Genomic DNA, 18,932 nt, shown 5'->3' with positions numbered 1-18,932 from the left:
GGCTCCTGCCTCCACCGGCCGGCGACGGGAGCTCCCACTGAGCGCCTCTGCTGTCCCCAGGTGCAGTTCATCACATCTCGTCCCACCTCTCCCCCAAAATGTTGCTCTTCGGATGGGCCAAGGCGGTGGCGGAGTGAGGCCAGGCAGCCCGCGGTACGTCCTGCCATCCTCCTCCCATCCTTCTTCCTTTCTTGGGAGCTTGCCGTGGCAGACGCCAGCTTCTCCGTGCTCGTACAGCGCCTGGCTCGATGCACACCGGCACCATTTACCCCTAAAGGTGTTAACGTGCCTCGGGATAGCTCAGTCCTGGGCGATGTCCACGGTAGATGTCCAAACCTCCCGGTGGCCCAGCTCCGCTGCGACGCCGGGAAGCCCGAGCCCTGAGCTGCAAAGGTCCCCGACGCTTCAACGGTGATTTTTTTTTGTTTGTTTTTGACATGGTGGGTCTTCTTCTCCCTGGCTGGAGGAAGCACGGCCACGCTGGCCTGGTGCTGTGCCCAAGCTGGTACCCTGCCAGCAGCATCTGCCGCGGGTGCTGGTGCCGCTGGAAGGTGTCAGCCGCGTGGGAGGGACGTGCCCTGAGCCTCCCAGGCCAGGTCGGATGTCACGGAGGTGCAGCCCAGCTCTGATCCAGACCCTGCGCAGGGCGAATATCCCTGGGGTAGGTGGAGATAAGCCTCTATCTGCCAGCTGGGGGGTTGCTGGTGCTTCCCAGGGCTGCAGTGGTGCTGGCTGCTGGGCGCTTGGAGCATTTCTCAGGGAGAAAGGCAGAGAAAATGCCGCCGAGACAGGTGAGCTGCAGGTAGAAATGAGCCTCGCCCCAAACTTCTCCTCGGCTTTTTTTGATTTTTCCTCTTCCGCAGGGATCTGAGCTGAACTCCTGAGTGGAAAATGCGTCCGGTGTCGATCTGCGGGCTGTGAACAAACTGGGAACAACCCTTGGAGCAGAGGGATGGGTTTCAAGATGGGGACAGGAAAGAAAGGTGAGCAAGGAAAAGATCATCAACCTGTCTACTGGATGGGTTATTTTGACTGTTCCACCCCAAATATGAGCCAAAGGTGATGCCTGGCTCTACCCGGCCGCACTGGACCCCCTTTGACTTGGGATGCTCTTGCTTGCCGGTCACGGTTGCTCCTGGCAGTGGGGATGGCTCCTTTAGGATCATCAGCCCCATTTCACAGATGGGGAAACTGAGGCACGGAGTCCAATCAGCCAGGAATAAAATTTGTGAGGAAAAATTTCTTTACTGAAAGAGTTGTTAAACATTGGAAGAGGCTGCCCAGGGAAGTGGTTGAGTCACCATCCCTGGAAGTATTTAAAAGACGGGTAGATGAGGCGCTGAGGGACATGGTTTAGTGGGCATGGGGGTGTTGGGTTGACGGTTGGACTCGATGATCTTGGAGGTCTCTTCCAACCTTAATGATTCTATGATTCTATGATTCTAAAACCCCGTCACCCAGCCATGACAACAGAGGGGGTTACGCCACGTCGGAGCTGACAATGCCCTTCAACCCCCTGATCGTAGACCAGGCTCAGCCGAATTGGCGTGCCGACGCAACGCACCCTGGCAGGAGAGAGAAGGCTGCTGCTGTGCTTTATTTTTTCCAGGATCAGACCCTTTAATGGGCTCTTTTGCCTCCAGCCACTGGCTGCTGTTTGCCTTCTGGCCCCTGCGGGCTGGCAGCCTTTTCCCCTGCCCGTAGGCAGCGCCTGGCGGAACAGCTAACGGAGGGAGACGGCGCTGAGACAATGTGGACATATGCAAATCAGACAGCATGACGTGTATCCTAAGGTGTTAATGAATTTCTAGATGCATGAATAATTATTTGTGAAAAGCACGGAGAGCTGCGGAGGTCACAGATGGCTGGAGAATAACAAATGCATTAGCATTTGGGGGGGGGAAAGAAGAGTCACGCTGGCACTCTGCAGCCAGAAATGCTCCGGCAAGGCAGAGACACCACGGGAAACCGAGGAGCAGAGGCACCATCCGTGGTGCAGAGGGTGGATCTCCGCTCCCGAAGCTTGGCAGGAGCAGGTCGGGCCGTGCTGGGCCTCAGGCGCTTGGCCAAGGGTCCGGGACGGGGAGGGAAAAGGCTGATGCGAAGCAGTCAAGGTGTTGAGCAGAGGGGAGCTGTTTGCGAGCGTGGCCTGCTTTTCGTTAACATCTGCATTAATGATCTCTCCGCGCGAGCACCCAGCATGTTAATGAAATTCGCAGTTGATATTAAACTGCAAGGTGTTATGAACATTGTTGAGGGCAAGGAGATCATTTCGAAGGACACCGTCGAGGTTGAGCCCGGGCTGGAAATATCACAAGAAGCTTAGGCAAGGCAAACAAAGAAGCGGCGGGGGAAATAACGCTGGTACGGGGAGGAGGGAGAGCCCGAGAGTCTTGGGGTGAGAGCAGGGAGCAAGCGAGGGGTGCTGTGCATTGCCTCCCTGCTCCTGCTGGAGAGGTCTCATCACAGCTCATTAGCAAGGATGAATTTTTTTTAACTTGATCCATCATTTCACTGACAAACTTGGAGCTTCTTATTCGGCTGTTCAGCATCCGAAGCCTGGGTCTCTAATGGCCGGAGGAGGATGCTCGCGCTGGCTGCTGGGAACAGCGAGGAGGGGGATGAGGGAGAGCGGGGGTCCCCAGGGGCTTCGAGGAGAGAAGAAATCGGGAAGTATTTGCTGGGAATGCTCTTGCCGAGGACAGATGAGGATGGGGAGGCTCCGGTCCAGGCAGGGGAGGGGGCTTTGATATCTTCTCCCTGCCAGGTAGGATGTCCCAAATCTGCCCAGCGTCGGGGTCAGAGACTATGGACCATCTCTTCCAACCTCTTGAACAGCGCTGATCCAACGATGTTATTTCCAACTGATGTCTCTTCAGGAAAAGCGCCTGGATTTGGCCAGGAGAGGGGGAGAATCCCCTTCTCCCGGTCCAGCAGCCAGGCTGTTACGCTCTGTCATGCTGTATCCGAAAGCGCTCGACTTTGCCTACCCTGCTTGCACTTAAACAGCCCCTTTATACCGTGCTGCAACCAAACCACCTCTCAGAAGTCTCGCTGATAAGCTACAACACACGAGCTCTGTAAACCTCTCCCCGTAAGGCATTTTTTTCCCGGCTATCAAATGAGTGTTGTCATTTTTTTCTGCACCATTTCCATCCTGCCAGCATCCTTACTGAAACAGCACAGCTCTGCACTGCTCCGGTACCAGCCTCGTCAAGGGCACACGTTTGACGTGAAATCACCTTCTGGCTCTGGCAAATAATCTAGGCAAGCCCCCAACGACGTCTTGCAAGATCCTGCGCCTGGCCTCCCACGACCATCCTCTTCCTCATTTACTCCTCAGTGGTAAATGTTCCTCGTAGGTCTCCTCTGCCGAGGCTTCGCGCGTGCTTCCAGCTTGGTGGTTAAGGTCTCGAGCAGCGTTTGGCCTGATCTCAGCCCCTCCTTTGGAAACCAGATCTGGGCTTGGCGCTGCTGATCACTGTCTATACAGACGGTGGTACAGGGCCCCACGGAGAGGAAGCTCCTCATTCCTCTTCATCTCGGCAGATTGCTCCAGACCCGAGTCCCAGCCTCCGCTGTCCTTCCACCGAGCGAAGCCTTGCGAATCCCGCCGTGGATTTGCAGCCTCCTTGGGGGAAAAGCCCTACTGGGAATGCAGGGTCTTGCACAGAAACCTCAGCGGTGCTGGGATAACATGCCAGATCTCCATCTCCTCCTGCCTTCTCATTTCGAGGCTCCCTTGCCGTCTGTGTGCACCGGCAGACATCGATTCTGCCCGCCCTACGATGCTCAGCCTTGCCTTTCCACCGGTAATTCATCGAAGAGCTTTTGCAGGCAGGGCATACCGATGCTTAAAAGTGCGGCCCAAAAAATGGAGGGTTAGAGCAGGAACAAACCACCCGGCAGCCTAGAAAGCAGCCTCCAGCCTCTTCAATCTCTTCTCCCTTTCCTATCTGCTCTTTTCGCTCACCTTTTACGGCCGTGCCGCTTTCTGCGGCTCCCCTTTCCTTGCCATTTGTTCGGCTTTGTCTTTGTCACCTACGACATGACACCAGCAAGCGAAAGCAAAGGCAAACTGGGGCTGAGACACGGCCAACAGCGGCGACGCCAGCGAGAGGAGCAGCCTGTGGTTGGGCTGCAAGGATGCACAGGTCCATGGGCTCGAAGCTGCATTTCCTGGGACCTCAATCGTCAGCATCTTGCCCTGCCGTTTGGTCCCCTTGGGCAAAGGCAGCGGCCTCGGGAAGGTGACACCTCCCAGGTTACTAGAGGCCCAGGTCCGGGCTAGTCCCCCACCCCCCGGTGTTAGCAATCTGCAACCAACTGTGTGCACATACATTAATTTCGCACATATAACTCTCGGAACTGCGTCCCGGAGAGCGCAGTTCTCGCTGGCTAATTAGCTCATTATTATATTGTGCTCACCTATTGCGTGCCTACTTGCAGTTTGCAGCTCCTTCCCCATGCGAGGTGGCAAATTTGCTTTGCAATTAGCCCAGCGGGCAGCTGGGCTACTGCAATAAACCTCTCCCAGCTCTCCCTCCTCATTAGCAAAGTTTCACTCGAGGAGCTTTTATGGCAGGAGAACGTGCATCTCAAGAGCAAGATTTTTGGAAGAGCATCTTTGCCTGGAGTGGGGATTACGGCACTGAACTACATGTGCCTGGGCTCATTACCGTCAAACACTTACCCAGAGTAATTGCTCACGGGGAGAAGAAGTAAATCCTTACCATCAGCTGCTTGATGGTTGGGTGCTCCTCCGTCTCCCTGCCCGAGGCCGGCTCCTTGTGTACGATCTCCACGCGGATATCGTTCTTGGCAGAAACCACACCTTTGAGATCTGGGCAAAGAGTGAGATGGAGAAGGGGTGAGTCGAAGGCAATCGTGGAGCATCCTCCGGGACCCGCCTGATTGCCGAGGTCGTCCAGCAGCACCGGGGAAAACTAACCCCGGTGCAGCAAGCGCATCTGAGAACTGGGGGAGCGACGTCTGCGCTGCCGTAAGGTATGGGCATGTGAAACCTTCACCTCCAGGGAGCTCAGGTTTCTATTTTAATTCCTTTGGGAGCTTGGTTAGCCTCTGCCACACTCATGGTGCTGTTAACAGGGGCCGGGCTGCAGCAGGACTGCTCAAACAGATGGCGGGCTGTTTGTCCAGACTGCTGATCTACAGCGTCTGCTCGGGGAGCACATGAAATACTGCTCCTGAGGGACGCACCAGCTCTTCCCTGGTGCTGAGGGGCCCCTGAGAAAAGCCTTCCCCAGGTTTGGGGTGCAGATACATGAAAGGAAAAGGCTGAGCAATGAACAAAGACGCAGCCAGGGCTTCGGGAATGACAAAATCATCCCTGGCTGCCGCTCCAAGCAGCCTGTTTTCATGCAGGGCAGAGAGAAACATTTCTGGAGAGACTCTCCGCCTTCCCTGAAGGTGTCAGGCGTGCTTTGAAGAAGTCATTTTAGCAAAATTAAACCAAAGACACCAAGCAGCAGGAGCAGAAACGGCCAGGCGAATCCGGGATGAAAAGTAGAGATGGATGCAAATCTGAACAGCGAGATCTAAACAGCTCCCAGCTTTGAAGACGGGCTTCAGCCTACGATCTGGCTCTCGCCTCCCAGGGTGGCTGCGCCAACCCTCCCCGACCCAAAACTGCCTTGAACCGCTGGGCTCGTCAGCTCTACCTCCAGCCGAAGGAACCGGCAGTGCCCTGCCAAGCCAGGACTGCCCCGACTCAGTCCAGCAAAGGCTTGGACCACGCAGGAGGAGACGGTGATTTTATCTGTAAACCAAACTGAATCACGCAACCGAGACCGGCTTGAAGCTCCAGCCTTGAATTAATCCATCTCAGTGTCCCGCGCCCTCGACGTCTGCAGCCCTGCTGTCGCCCACAGACATCTCCAAGTCTCAGGGTGCAAGGCAAAGGGTTTTGCTGGGAAGTTACTACGGCTCTTTCTTTTTTTTTCTTGCTGGGACCATGTTCCTGGTGCCGGAGCCTCCGTCTTTAATCACAAGGAGAAGCTAATTACTGTCTTGCACATCCTCTCCCAGGAGTGTTCCCCCTTAAATAACTCTGGGCCGTTAAGTCACTGAAGATACAACAACAGATGTGCAGTAAAGTATTTTTTTTTTTTTTCCTTTTCCAGAGCCTCCAGGCTCGGCGTGTCTGCGCCCGGTGCATTTTTTCGCTGCATCTCCCCAAAGCAAGGCCAGGAATTGCCTCCCTCAGTGCCATTAGTTGCAGTCGGTGGCCGGTTGCAGCCATCAGGAGACGCCTTCTCCAGAGTTACTGCTGGCTGGGTCACCTTGTCCCCTCCGCCGGGAGCTGTGTGGAGCTGTCCCTGCAGCCTGCCGACAGGTTTTGTTTGCAGGCTGTTGTTTTAAATGATGCAACAACGCTCCGGTATTTGTCCTGGGAGAGGAATCTGCAGTCATCCTGGTAAGAAATGAGTCCCTCTACTGATATCAGTGCTCTGTTGGTCCCATCACTCCTGAGCTGATCTCTGTAATACCTCTGCTGATTTCACACCACTAACCGTGATGAAAGTCCTTTCCTCACCTTCTCAGCCTGGTGTTTCTACCTTCCTAACGCTCACCTGCCACTGGAGATAGCGGCCACAGCATCCAGTTTGCACTAGCACCTGCAAAATTGGGATAAAAGCCCTTTTGTCCTGGGACAGCCAAGTCCTCCCCTGCAGGGTTTTGCACCGTGAGTGACACTCGGGGGCTGGTTTAGCTGCTGATGCTCCCAGCCCCCCCCAAAAACAAGGAGGGACCCTGTTTTGGCAGCTCCAAGTGGCTTTTGGAGCCACGTGATGGGGGACCAAGCAGCCCCACTGCCACCAGCACCCCCTGCTCCCTGCACGAACCTCAGGCTGGGAAACCCCGCCTTGCACCCAGGATTTGCTTCGCTGGCACCACGGCATCCCGCTCCTTTTGAGCAGCAGCCCCGGCGAGCACCCCGCAAAGCATCTGTTACCGAGCTGGTGCCCGTGGTTGGGTCCGGCTCTCCGGAAAAGGTTGAGCTGTTCCTCCTCCTATTGCCCTTTGGGGAGGGAAGGGAGATCAGGGTAGGGATCTTTGCTGATCTCTTGGATGATCTCTTTCTGCTCGCTTGCTCTGATCCCAAAGCGAAGTAGCAAAGAAGCCTTGTGGGAAGCACAGGGACCTGTGGTCTGCTCCAGGGATGCTGTAGACCTCTCTCCCCGTGGCATGGCAACCGGGGACTTACACTGCGGGAGGAGCTGAAGAACAGCAGTGGTGTAGTGAGCACGCTGGGAAGATGCCCAGACCCAGCAGCTCATTGCATATAGGAGACCAAAAAGTCCTTTCTAAGTGGAAACGCACTGGAAACGCAGCGGAGGAAAGGGACTTCAAACAATGCCACGCCATCACGCCCCCAGTACCCTCTTCCCAAGACGTATCCTCCCAGCTTTGGTGAGGAAAAAGCCTCTCCTTCCTGATTTACCACTGGGAATCCAAGGGATGAATCACACAAGACTTTTGGGTGGGATGGGGTTGTCCCCTCCCGGCAGGACGAGCTCTGCTTTCTCCCCCAAAGACCTGCCCATCCTCTGCACAATTCCAGCTTGTGAGTGGCTCTAAAACCTGGCACTTGCACCACATCTTTGATCTGTTGCCATGGCATTAGTGTTAAATCATATGTCCTGTAAAGAACCCCGCGCCATCTGGTTACATCAAATAAGAGGAAGATAATGAACCGCACGCTCTCCCCTGCTCCGAATGACGCGGCGTGGGGAAAGCACAGCCGACTACATCCAACCATTGACGTGGTAACACGGCTTGGCCCTTGCTTTCTTCGGGCGCTCGCATCGTCCATCCTTGCTAAATGATCTCCGCAACATTCAATTGGCCTGCTCTTGGGTCCTGTCCCTCAGCAATCCTCCCCCCAAAAGCAAGATTAATGACAGCCCCCCCATTTAATGTGTTAATACTTGCTAACGGAGGCTGCAAGAGTTCAAAAAAACAGGGGATAAAACAGGGAGAGGCATCATCATTATCCCTCTTAAAATTAAACACATTTCTGCTGCGGGAGGCCGTGCGTTCACATCCAAATCCAGGAGGAGCCTGGTGTCTTTGCTTTGCAAAACGATCAAGAGGGGGAAAAATAAAAAGAAAAGAAAAACAAAGAAAACGTGGGTTTTCTGTCACGCGCACAGAGAGCTTGGCATCCTGGCATCCATACCACGCATCTCCCGAGCTGGGAGGACCGTCGAGTATCTCCACTTCTCCCCCCGTGGCCTGAGATGCTCCAGACAATCACGCTCTTCTCCCTCCTGGTTTGATGCCTTTTCATTTAGCCAACAATCCTCCTTTAATTTCCTGGTGTCTTTTTAATGAGGCAACACGATGCCATGCTGTTTACCCCTCCTTCTCCTCTACCTGCGTCTCTAATATCACTTTAACTTGTATTCCCACCACAGCCAGGCTTCTAAACCCACGTCTCATGTAAACCCCCTCAGCTGGCTGTTATTTCCCACTAGGAAATACGCATTTTATGTCGAGACAAATGGAATTAAAACAGAAGCAGAACAGAGAGCACAAACCGAGAAGGCTTTTTAAGCACCGACGTGGCATGGTGAGGACGCTTCTCCCTCTTGGACATCAGGATTTCTCCAAGGGAGGGATTAAGAGCAGGTCCCTTTGCCCCCAGGACACCCCTGCATGCCTCCCAAACTGCCTGTGCTGCTACCGGGGATTAGCGTTTACCCCGGCATGTTTTTCCGCGTGCCCCGAAACCCTTTCCTTTACTTGCAGGGCTGCTGTTAAGCAGCCAAGTGGTGCTGAACATTTGATAGACCAACATGAGGAGCAGATTGTGCTGGTGCCATGTCAGTAAATTCAGCCTCTGATTTATTTGTGACCCACTCTATTCGTCCCCCCGCCAAGTTTTTTAGCCCCAGCCCTGCCCAAAGGGATGCAGCGGGGCCGGGGGAGACACTTACTCCTCTGGGAGCGGGCGCAGCAGAAGGCGACGATGGTGGCCATCAACACCAGGAACGCCACGCCGGCCCCCACGGCCACTCCGATGATCACCGCCATCGGCACCGACTCTGCAAGAGGAAGGAGAGGGAGCATGAAGCCGGGATGAAGGTTGGAGAGCTGGCTTTTCCCCAAGGGACCCACCCCTGGCTACTGGAAAGCGGCTCGGTGATGAGCCTGGGGAGGGTTCTGGGGCCAAATGGACCTCCTTCCCCGCTCCCTCATCCCTGCGTGGGTGATGCCAGCACGGGCTGCCCGTGGGACACTGGCGCGTGCTGCAATTTGTGCAAACCCTGATCTCTCTGTGCCTCAGTTTCCCCTGGGAAGGATCCAGAAGAGCGGGTTAACTGCTCTCGACAGCGCCCTGCGGGTTAATGAATGAGTATCTCTAAAGGATGAAAAGCGCAAAAGAAGATGGTGTGTTAATAGTATTAAGAAAGAGAAATGGCATCAGAGTGGGCTGGGAGAAAGGTTAGAGCCGGGACGGAGGGATGGAGTCGGGCACCGAGCCTGCCTGCCAGAGGCGGTAGCTCAGCTGTCTTCGCAGGCGCTGTTAAGCATATATGGGTGAATTAACCCAAGAGCCATCACTCACAGCCTCCGCCTGCTTTGTATCCCAATCTCCTGCCTTCTCCCTTGGCCCTGCCATCCTTCCCTGAACCCCTGAGGACTGGGACGGGCGGGATGGCCTGCGCCGGGGATGAGCAGAGGCCGGGTGGCTGTGGCGGGCGAGGGCTGCGGGGTGGGGATGTGCGGGCAGGGGTCTGCGGGAGGCAGCCCGGGGGAGCAGAGCTGGCTGCAGAGCAGGGGTTACATGCTTGCGTCCTTCTGCCTACAATAACTTTGTAGCTGGGCTCCCGGCGGGGATTTCAGACGGCGGCTCAGCCAGCAAAGCTGATTTATTTGCGCAGATCCAGGCAGCAGCTTGCGAGGTGCAGGGAGGGCGGGATGTGAAATCACATTTATGGTGAGAGGGTCAGATTTGCAGCCCAAGAGCCTTGTTATCTCCCTGCTCAGTTCCTCCGGTCCTTCAAAGCACGGCTCCTACTTAACGGCGAGCGTTGGGTTGGTGCCTGCTCTCCGGATTATTGCTGGGCAGCAACAGGCAGCACTCCCACTCGCAGGACACCAAAGCTGTGGGTACTACAAATTGTCTTCGTTGACTGGGATGATAAACCGTACCCTGAAGACCCTCTCCCCAAAAGCAGCAGGTTATCTATAGGTCTCCATTCCTGTTGTTTCTGAGCACCCCGTAGGCTCTTGTGAACCCACAGCAGGCAAAAAGAGGGGTAACCCTTTCCAGGATGGCCGGCTAAGCCGGGCGAGTGTGTCCTCACCGCTTTCCTGCACACCTCCGACGCCTGTTTTCTCCTTGGGGCCCCTGCCTTGCAAATGGATGGGATGAATTTAGGAAAAAAATGGATGCAGAGAGGTGGCCCTCTTTCCTCCTCGCCTCTGCAGGTGTGGAACGGGAATGCTGCTGGACCACGGGGAGATGGGGACACATGAGTAATCTAGCTGAGAAGCAAAGCCTGGCAGCCTGATGGCTGACATTCGACTGGGTGATAAGGAAACCATTTCTCGTTGTCCACTGGCGTGGAGCTGGTGTTGACCGCGAATTTCATCCTGGACCTGAGATCACAGATCCTGCCTGTGCCCTTCAGCCTTCCTAAGGGGCATGCCTCCTTACTGGTGGGACTGGGAGGAGTCGTAATTCCACCAGCATCTTTCCCGTGTAGTCAGCAAAAGGTTTCTTCATTGCTATCTAATCCCAGCTGGGGCAGGGGAGTTATAAAGCCACTTCGCGTTACCCTTTAGCAGTGGCCATGGGGCCTCATGGGTCCTGAGCCCTACTTTGAGAACTGCAGAGTGATGAAAGAATGGTGCTGGTTGAGTTTAGCCTCTTCTGCTCACACTTGGTCTAAAAAGAGCCTTTAATCTTCCCCGCTTAGCTTGTTGCTTCAAGTGATTCAGTTGGTGGTTTATGCTGATGCTTTTCCGTTTCTGGCTTGCTCATGGATTTTCTGCCTGGGCCTCCTGGCCCCTTGATGTGTCACTCGTCACTCGAGCTGGGCCACTGGCGACATGACTCATGGAGCACTGAGTAGACCGCCAAACCTGCCCGAGCGTGCTCACCACGGTGGTGCAGGAACTCCCCTGGGGCCCCCGGTGAAAAGGCAAGTCCCCTTGAGCGCTCTGCAGCCTTGAGCTGGAGCTCAGGTAGCAAGCAGATGCTGGGTCTGGTTCCAGCTGCACCAAGGAGCTCATCCTAAACCCAGCATCCTCCAACGCACCAGCTGAGCCACAGCAAGAAGAAACAGGGATTTTCTTCTCCGGGTAGCCTGAGGCCACCTGCCAGGCAGTGCTCCTGCTGACGGTGGTAACTCGTCGTGGGATTTTTTGGCTCTCCCAGGGCAATATAGAGTGAACGGGTGAGGAGACAGGAGCCTGGGGTCCCTGGGAGTGCTTGCTGGCTCTCAGCTTTGGGGGAGTGAGACCTGCAGTGCAGAGCTGAGTGAGAAGCAGGTAGCGATGGTGAGTGATGCTGCTTGAAGATGATGGAGAATCATGCAGGGAACGGCGTGGGGAATGCGGCTGGGGCTCTCCTGGGCTGCAAAAAAGGTGACTGCAAAGGGACAGTGACAGGGACCAGTGGCTGGGATGGTAAACCGCGTCCCAAAGACAAGGGCGAGCTGACGAGGAGCAGTTTGCTGGCTCTGAGCTCTCCCATGAACCCTACTCTGGCGCAGAGGACGAGGAAGGCACAAGTGCAGCACATCCCACAGCATCTGCCCAAATATCCATTCAGCCCTGCTCTGGCTGCGATGGATGCTGGCTAGCACTCTCTCGGGATGCTGAGACAAGCTGATGTCTGCGAATGACCCTGGAAACTTCTACTTCTCTCTCTTTTTGTCCCCATAATAGCACTTAAGTGGTCCCTTCCGCAGCACTTTAAAAGGTGGCTGTGTAATGTTATCCCCCTCTCAGTTGCTGGGGAACTGGGGCACAGAAAGGCAGTGCCGGTTTGCAGAGCAAGTCAGTGACAGAGTGGAGACTGGACCGCTCCCGCTTCCCAGTCCGTGCCCCGGTCACTGCCCTGCAGCTTTCCTACGCCCCTTCCTGCCCTGTCCTGTCCAGCCCTGCCTGCCCTGCCGGAAAGCTGCCGGGCCAGGAGGAGGACGCCGGGTCCTCAGGTGTGGTAATGGCTGGGGACAATTCACATTCACCGTCAGCTCATGATTTCCATACCTGCTTGAATACCAGCTCCTGATTTCATTTCCGTACCTGTTTGAAAATAAAGCAAGTGTCCACAGCCTTGCACAGCCCAAGCGCACACGTCAGTCTTCCTGAGCGCTCAGCCCTCTGCTCCACCTTCTGCTCCGAGCGCAGAGATGTCCCCATGAAGGGGATGCCCTCTGCCACCCTACAGCATCCTCAGCCGCCCTACGGCGTCCCCCTGCCCACGGCAGGGATGTCCCCTTGCATCGCCTAACAGCGACGCTCGGATCTCGGATGCGGAGCCGGCCGTGGACTTGGATGCTGCGTCGCCGGCTCCGACCCGGCTCAGCTGCCCAGCCACCCTCCACTGGGACCCAGGCTTGCCGCTGAGCGCTCCCGCTGACTGGCAAGACAACCTGGAAAAACCACTGGCTCTGTTTGCTTTGGAAGAAGCCCAAGGCTAATTTTAAGGGGTTCATTTAGCTCTGATTTAATCTGGACAGCAGCCTTGCCTATAAATCACGGCTTAATGAGAACAATCCACCTGCCTGCCCTGGCATTTAATAAAATAGAAGAGAACTGGAGTCCCTCCAGGAGCTAAGTGTGCCTCACAAAAGCCATCGCCCTCCCTTGCTATTGAGAGCCCCGAGAGTCGAAATCCCCTGGCCATCCCCCTGAGAGTTGCTCGAGGTGCCTTCGAGGCTGGGTGGGTAAGCCCAGCCCTGCAAAACACGTGCTGACATCGTGGCTGGTGGCCGGGGCGGAGGGTTGCCACCAGCCCAGACGCCTTCCTCCCACTCACTCCCATCACCGCGGAGCAGTGGGGTCTGGTAGGAGCAGCCGTTTCTGTTTCTCTAAGGTTATAAATGATCCTCCAGCCTGTGGCAGTGGCATCACCTTGTGCCATGGGGAAGGGAGCGAGGGGTGCAGGATTGGCCTGTGCCCTCCAACTTCAGCAGGACAGGCAAAGTGGGGCAATACCGTATCAAGCAGAGACTTTGCAGGGCTTGTCCCACCTCCTGACCCTCTGCCAGGACCAGGTACCCTAAGGATGCAATCCTACAGCTAGCACATCTGGAGCATTTTCACCGCCCTTCCTAGTTTCCTCTTTGACATCCCAAGAGCTTTTCTGAGCATCTCCTGCCTCTCACAGCATCTCCCCACTCTTACAGCCCGGCCAGACGCTAATTCCCGCTGCCCGACAGCCCCCACCGGCTTCTCAGCGATGCCCACCTTGCTCTTTGAGCCGGATGATCTCCGTGTCGGAGCCGAAGCTGTTCCAGGCGGTGCAGTTGTAAATGGTTTGGAAATCGGCCCGGACGATGTTGCTGATGGTCAGCGTGGAGATAACGCCCTCGTCCGTGCTGACCGTCTCCACCGTGTAGCGCCCGGAGGTCCCAGACTCCAGGACGTTCTCCTTCCAGGACCAAGCCTGCCAAGCAAGAGACGGGTCAGCCTGGGGCAGGTTTGCCCACCGTAGGGCACCCTAAGGTGTGCAAGACACCCACCATGCCCCGTGAAGTGCTGCCCCATGGGATGCTACTCACAATGCGGTCTGGCGGCGGGGTGCTGCGGATGAAGCACTTGATCTGCCCTTTCTGGCCGTGCAAGGCGTGTTGCGTCTGGGTGCTGGAGATGATGGGTGGCCCTGCAAGAGAGAGGAGAGGGCTGCTGGCATCTCGCACGGGTGGCTGCAATACAAGGTACCGGTGGCAATGCAGGGGGGTGTTAGCGGAGTCATGCAGGGACATCGGAGTCCCCCTTTGAGGGGGAAGGATGGAGCAACAGCTCCCTCGCCTCCTGTGATGCAGAAGGACACACAGTGGGGGCTTTGCTTTAAGACTCTGCTGGTTTTCTGCAAAGCCCCCGCTAAGCAGGAGGGTCTCCCCATCTCTGCTCCCACATCCCTGGCGTCGGACGGCGATTAAATCACCCTGCGGAACCCTCCGTGGTGAACCTGGCCTCTGAGAAGGGCTGGTTGCTCCAGAATCAAAGCAAGAGCCCAGCCCACTTGGTGTTCCTCTTCCGCGCTCTCCCAGATTTGTTAAGCAACCATTACACTAATTGCTCCCCAGGGGCTTGAGGAGACAGAAGGGAGGCACTGACGGGCAGCTGCTACCTGCGAGCCACCATCAGTGACCTGCCATCAGCCTGCCCGATGCGGTGGAGAAATTTCTGCTGGAAAAGCCTTGGGACCCCGTCAGCTGGGCTCTCCTGCGCCGTTCGGATGCCGAAGGAGCCCAGCCTGGCTGGGCAAGGCTCTCCCTGAGTGATACAAGGCCGAACGCACCGGCTGAGGCAGCTTGTAGAGGGAAATGTCCTTGTTCTGCCTTGGTGGACATCCTGAAGACACGGTTGGGAGAAAAGGGGTCGGAGAGGAGAGCGTGGCTTGGTGGGGTTAGCGTGTCCCCCACTCTTCCAACAGCCCTGCGGGGTGGGACCTCCCCCTGAGGAGGGGATCACCCCAAGGGAGCAGAACAAGAGCTGGGATCCTAATTGCTGTTTATTAACCTCCTTAATTAAAGCAGATTTGCATTTCTATGAGTGGCTTGCTGCTGGCAGAAAAGAAAACAGCAGCAGGGAGGCAAGCAGGCAGCGCAGGGCAGGGCGAGGGAGGAGGCGGGGGCTGGCCGATCTCCCCCTGCCCCAGGCTCAGCTATTTTGGATGTTTGCTCTGGGTTGTCCCTCCTGTTTTTGAGTCTGTCATTGGGTTTGTCAGAAAATACGGCCTTGTCGTCATGCCCACCCATGCACACGTGTTCGGAGCGATGTGCAAACATGCTGCAAAACACCATCGGGCTCCGTACTGGCCATGCAAAGTGGAAGAGCTGCAACAGGACTTCTTACAAGAGGCTGTTACTATACTGCTGGGGACAACCTCAGTCGGGTCTTGCGCCCAGGACTCTGGGACGGTCGGAGTGGGAGAGCTTGGTGTGCTCGTCCTCCCTCCCATCAATCCATCTGTCCTGGTTTCGGATTGTGGAATTCGAGAAACTTTTCCCCATTTCTTTTTTCTTCCCCTGCAGCTGATGTGTTCCTTTAAGAAAAGTCTCAGGGATTTGGGGTAAAGTGGGGAGAAACAGATTCGCCTGGGTATTCCTGACCGATTCTCATCCAAATCGCCCATTTATGAACTTGCAGAATGCACAAAAATGTACCAAAATGCTAAATTCTTCACCCTGGTGCTTTCCTACATACAGTTGCCTATTGAAATTGTCCCAGTAACACCTTTCTGCACCAAACTTTCACACTCCCCAAATACCTCCCACCGAGATACAGCCCTATCCTTCCTTCCCTGTGATGTTCCAAGGTGAGATGCACGGAGAACCAGCTCAGCGAAGCGCACTTCACTGACCAGCGACCAGAAACACGGTTCTGGCAGCTCAGGAAATTACTGATGAAAAGTGAGCCGCCATCCAAATTGGTAATAGCTGTGCGTGAAGGAGAAGGTCAGGACTTGTTTTGAGGTAATGGTCATAGCTGTACGTTAGTGGAAACTTTTGTGCCCCCTTGTATCAGAAACGGGGGAAAAAAAGGACATTTTGTTGTGGTTTTCTGCCCAAATGCTCTTCTTCGAGATGTTCTTCTAGGCACGTTCCCAAGGCGTGCATTCTCATTTATCTGTCTCCGAAAGCCATCTTTCAGAAGCGCCGGCTGGGGTCTCAGGAGAGTTCGGTTGATTCCTTGCTTTGCCTCCCTTCAGGAGGATGCAAACGGCATCTCGCCTTCATGAAATAGCTCTTTCCAAGCGTGCCCAAGGCGGTAACATCAGCTAGCCTTGGCCTTCGCCTCCCATGTCCGGTGCAAGAGCAGAACTGTGCCGACAGCCAAGTGTGATGGGCAGACGGCCCCAAACGTGTGCTGGGGCTTTTTCCTCCCGGACAGGACACGTGATGGGGAGCCGTTTGGGCCCATCACCTTCCAAGGGTGGCACAAGGCATGCGGGATGAGCTTCTTGGCTAACTAAACATGTGCTAGGTGATCCTCCTGCTCGCCTGATTGCTGATGAACCCAAAGCCGACGGAAGCAAGAGCAGCAATGGGATCTGTAGGCCAGGCCTAAATAATAAATAATATTAGAAAAAAGCCATCTTCTTTCTATTTCAACTGTTGTATGTTACTTATAAATTCTGGAAGCTCTCCAAGACTGGGTGACGCTAGAGAAAAATGGCTTAATAATCATTAAAAGGTTCATTTTCCCCAAGGAGAGTGGATTTTAAATGGCACAAATGCCAACGGCTTTGGGTTTTATTATTGCTTTAGGAGTTCAGAGTCGAAGGCTTATCATCATGATAATAGCCTATGACTAAGGACCATTTGCGAGATGAACATGCCCTGAAATAATAGCATGAAGTTGCAGCCTCTTCACATTTGGGGCCGGCGTTTGATTCTCCACGAGGCTCTGGCTCCTTATGAAAGCTGCCAATCTCCGTCTTGGCATTCAGCGCTAAGTGTGAGACAGCCCACAGGCAGGAAAAAGGCTTTAAACAATGTTGCTATGGATATAAATGATGGAGCTATTGGTTGCGGTTATTTTTAGCACGCCGGTGCCAATTTATTTGTGTGGTGCTGGTGGCTCGCACAAAAGAGAAGGCAGCTTCTTGACTCGGGAGTCTTGGAGGAAAGAAAGGACGGCCTCGACTTCTCCAGCCTGCTTGAAGTCCGTCTGAACCTTTCCTCCCAAGCCCTTGCAACCTTGGCAATGGTTTGGCAGGAGCGTTTGGTTTAACCCCTCGCTTCCCGCGGAAGCCCTGGGCTGGTTCGTGCTGCCCGGTATTGCAAAGGACCATCCCAAGGTCCCCATCTGCAAGCAGCGGTGGAGACACGCTTGGTGAAGCCCTCAATGGGCTGCTGCAGGCGTGAGCTGAGGGGACACCGTGATGTTCTCCCGACCAAGCAGTCTGGCAGGTCTGCTCCCAGCTCTCTGGCAGGCTTGGCTTGCTTGTTGGGGTGAATCCCAGGCAAATTAAATCCTGAATTAGCCACCCGGGGTTGTTCAGCCCTTCTAACAAACCTTTTCTTGCAGAGCAAGGCGGGCAGGGGTGGTGGTCCCTGCTCAGCAGCCCCTGCCAAGCCCAGACGATGCATCGACAGACCGTTCTGCAGGCAGTCCTGCCGTGGAGGTGATCATGGGTGCTTCTCCTACTGGGGTGGGAGCTTCAGCCAGGCTTGTGTGCAGTCAGGAGCAACGAGAGGCTTTGCTTCGTGCGGGGGCTGTAAATCCGACTGCTGCTGATTTATGATGGCACCAACGGTTCCTCGCTTCCTTCTTGCCTCTGCTGCTCCAGCCCTGCCAAATGCTGCTCATTTGCATAATCCCCCTTCCCATTAACAAGACTCTGAATCGTATCTGCTTCCTTTCAGGCTGGTGGCCTCACGCTCCGGCTCGGGGATGGGGCTGCCAGCCCCTCTCTGCAACCGCAGACCTGGCCAGCGAGGCTGCCAGCGGGGAGGGCAGCGAGACCCGATTGCAGTGAGGGCAGGAGGATGCTCTCCCACCCCGGCGTCGTGCTGCCACAATTTCTGACTGTTTTGAGAGTGGATGGGCTGCTACAGGCAGGATTGCAGGCTCAGGCTGGGTCGGATGAAGATCCCTCAGTCGGGGTCCCTGTGCTTTTGGTGGGATGAATCAGCCCCTTTGAAGCCCGCGTGCACTGATCACAGTCTGTGCAGCTAGCCCAGAACAGACACTTCCAGATGCCTAATTTTACTGTGATGACTCCCAGCCCACGGAGAAAGGCACCTGGTAATACCAAGACAATTGTATCACCCTCTGGATTTAAAATCACTTGAAAATACGAAGCGTTCAACTTCCCCCTCAAATTACAGCGGAAAAGACTTTCAGCAGAATTCATTAGCTGGATTAGACACACCGTGCCGTGCTCCCGGAGCTGGAGAGCTGCTCCAGCTGCAGGACGGGCCGCCAAGCCCTGGTGCTTGGTGGATGTCGGACCTGGGGACGCTGCCCTGGGGCTTGCCCACCTTGGCTCTCCTAGCTTTGGAGGGCCAGGAGACCATCTCGACCTGGAAGTGTGGGATTCTCCCTTGGCCTAGGGTCCAACGCCCGAGATGGCGTGTCCCAACATTGCCACCTTGGGGTTGCACCAAACCCCGGCAGCAGATCCCCCAGCAGCACGTCCTAGTGGCATGGGATGCTGCAGGCAGTCAGCTCCCGGGAGATGCTCAAAGCTGAGCGGCGAACCTCACGGATTTTATTTGCTCTCCCGCCAGCTCTGCAAGGCGAAAAGCTCAGCGGCGGCATAAGCTGCAAAGCTCTCGAGAGCAGCTTTTCCATGCTGCACGCTCCAAACAGCCCTGAGCCTGCCGAGCGCTTTGCTCTGCGTTCAAGGCGGCCACGTGCCTGGTAGGTGTCAGGAAAGGAGCAGGTTCTTTGTTTGTGCTAATTTGTTGCTTTGTTTTCCGCGAGCTAGTTTAATTGTAATTAAAACCCAGCAGCCGCCGGGGAAGGAGCATGCAGGCGCCGAGGAGCTGAGTCGAAGTCAAGGGAGTGGTTGGTTTTCAGTCCCCTGCTGCGTTGCCCTTGGCTTCCCTTTCTAGCATTATCTGCATTTAAAATTAATGCTTGCCGCCGCCTGTGCTGCTTCCCCGCTTATTTTCTTCTCTTTGTGACAGTGAGCGGGGATTGAAGCCTGCCAGTTTGTCGTACAGGTGAGAGACAATGCAAAATTCATACTCTATTTATACCATTTGCAG

At 55.4% G+C, this 18,932-nt stretch overlaps 1 protein-coding gene across 1 annotated transcript in view; it reads right to left on the bottom strand.

The window, feature by feature from the left end:
- The window catches only part of KIRREL3 (kin of IRRE like 3 (Drosophila)), a 143,776-nt gene that overhangs the window by 14,891 nt on the left and 109,953 nt on the right, over positions 1-18,932 (bottom strand). The window contains exons 12-16 of the mRNA XM_009322610.1: positions 13,767-13,867; positions 13,453-13,651; positions 12,250-12,285; positions 8,964-9,071; positions 4,734-4,843 (exon numbers count right to left, since the gene is read on the bottom strand). Of these exons, the coding sequence (XP_009320885.1) occupies positions 4,734-4,843; positions 8,964-9,071; positions 12,250-12,285; positions 13,453-13,651; positions 13,767-13,867 (554 nt within the window). The remainder of the gene's footprint in view (positions 1-4,733; positions 4,844-8,963; positions 9,072-12,249; positions 12,286-13,452; positions 13,652-13,766; positions 13,868-18,932) is intronic.

The sequence above is a fragment of the Pygoscelis adeliae genome, unplaced genomic scaffold, assembly GCF_000699105.1.
Source record: "Pygoscelis adeliae isolate BGI_AS28 unplaced genomic scaffold, ASM69910v1 Scaffold224, whole genome shotgun sequence".
In the NCBI taxonomy this organism is placed as follows: Eukaryota; Metazoa; Chordata; class Aves; order Sphenisciformes; family Spheniscidae; genus Pygoscelis; species Pygoscelis adeliae.
This window is presented reverse-complemented; position numbering and strand designations above follow the sequence as displayed.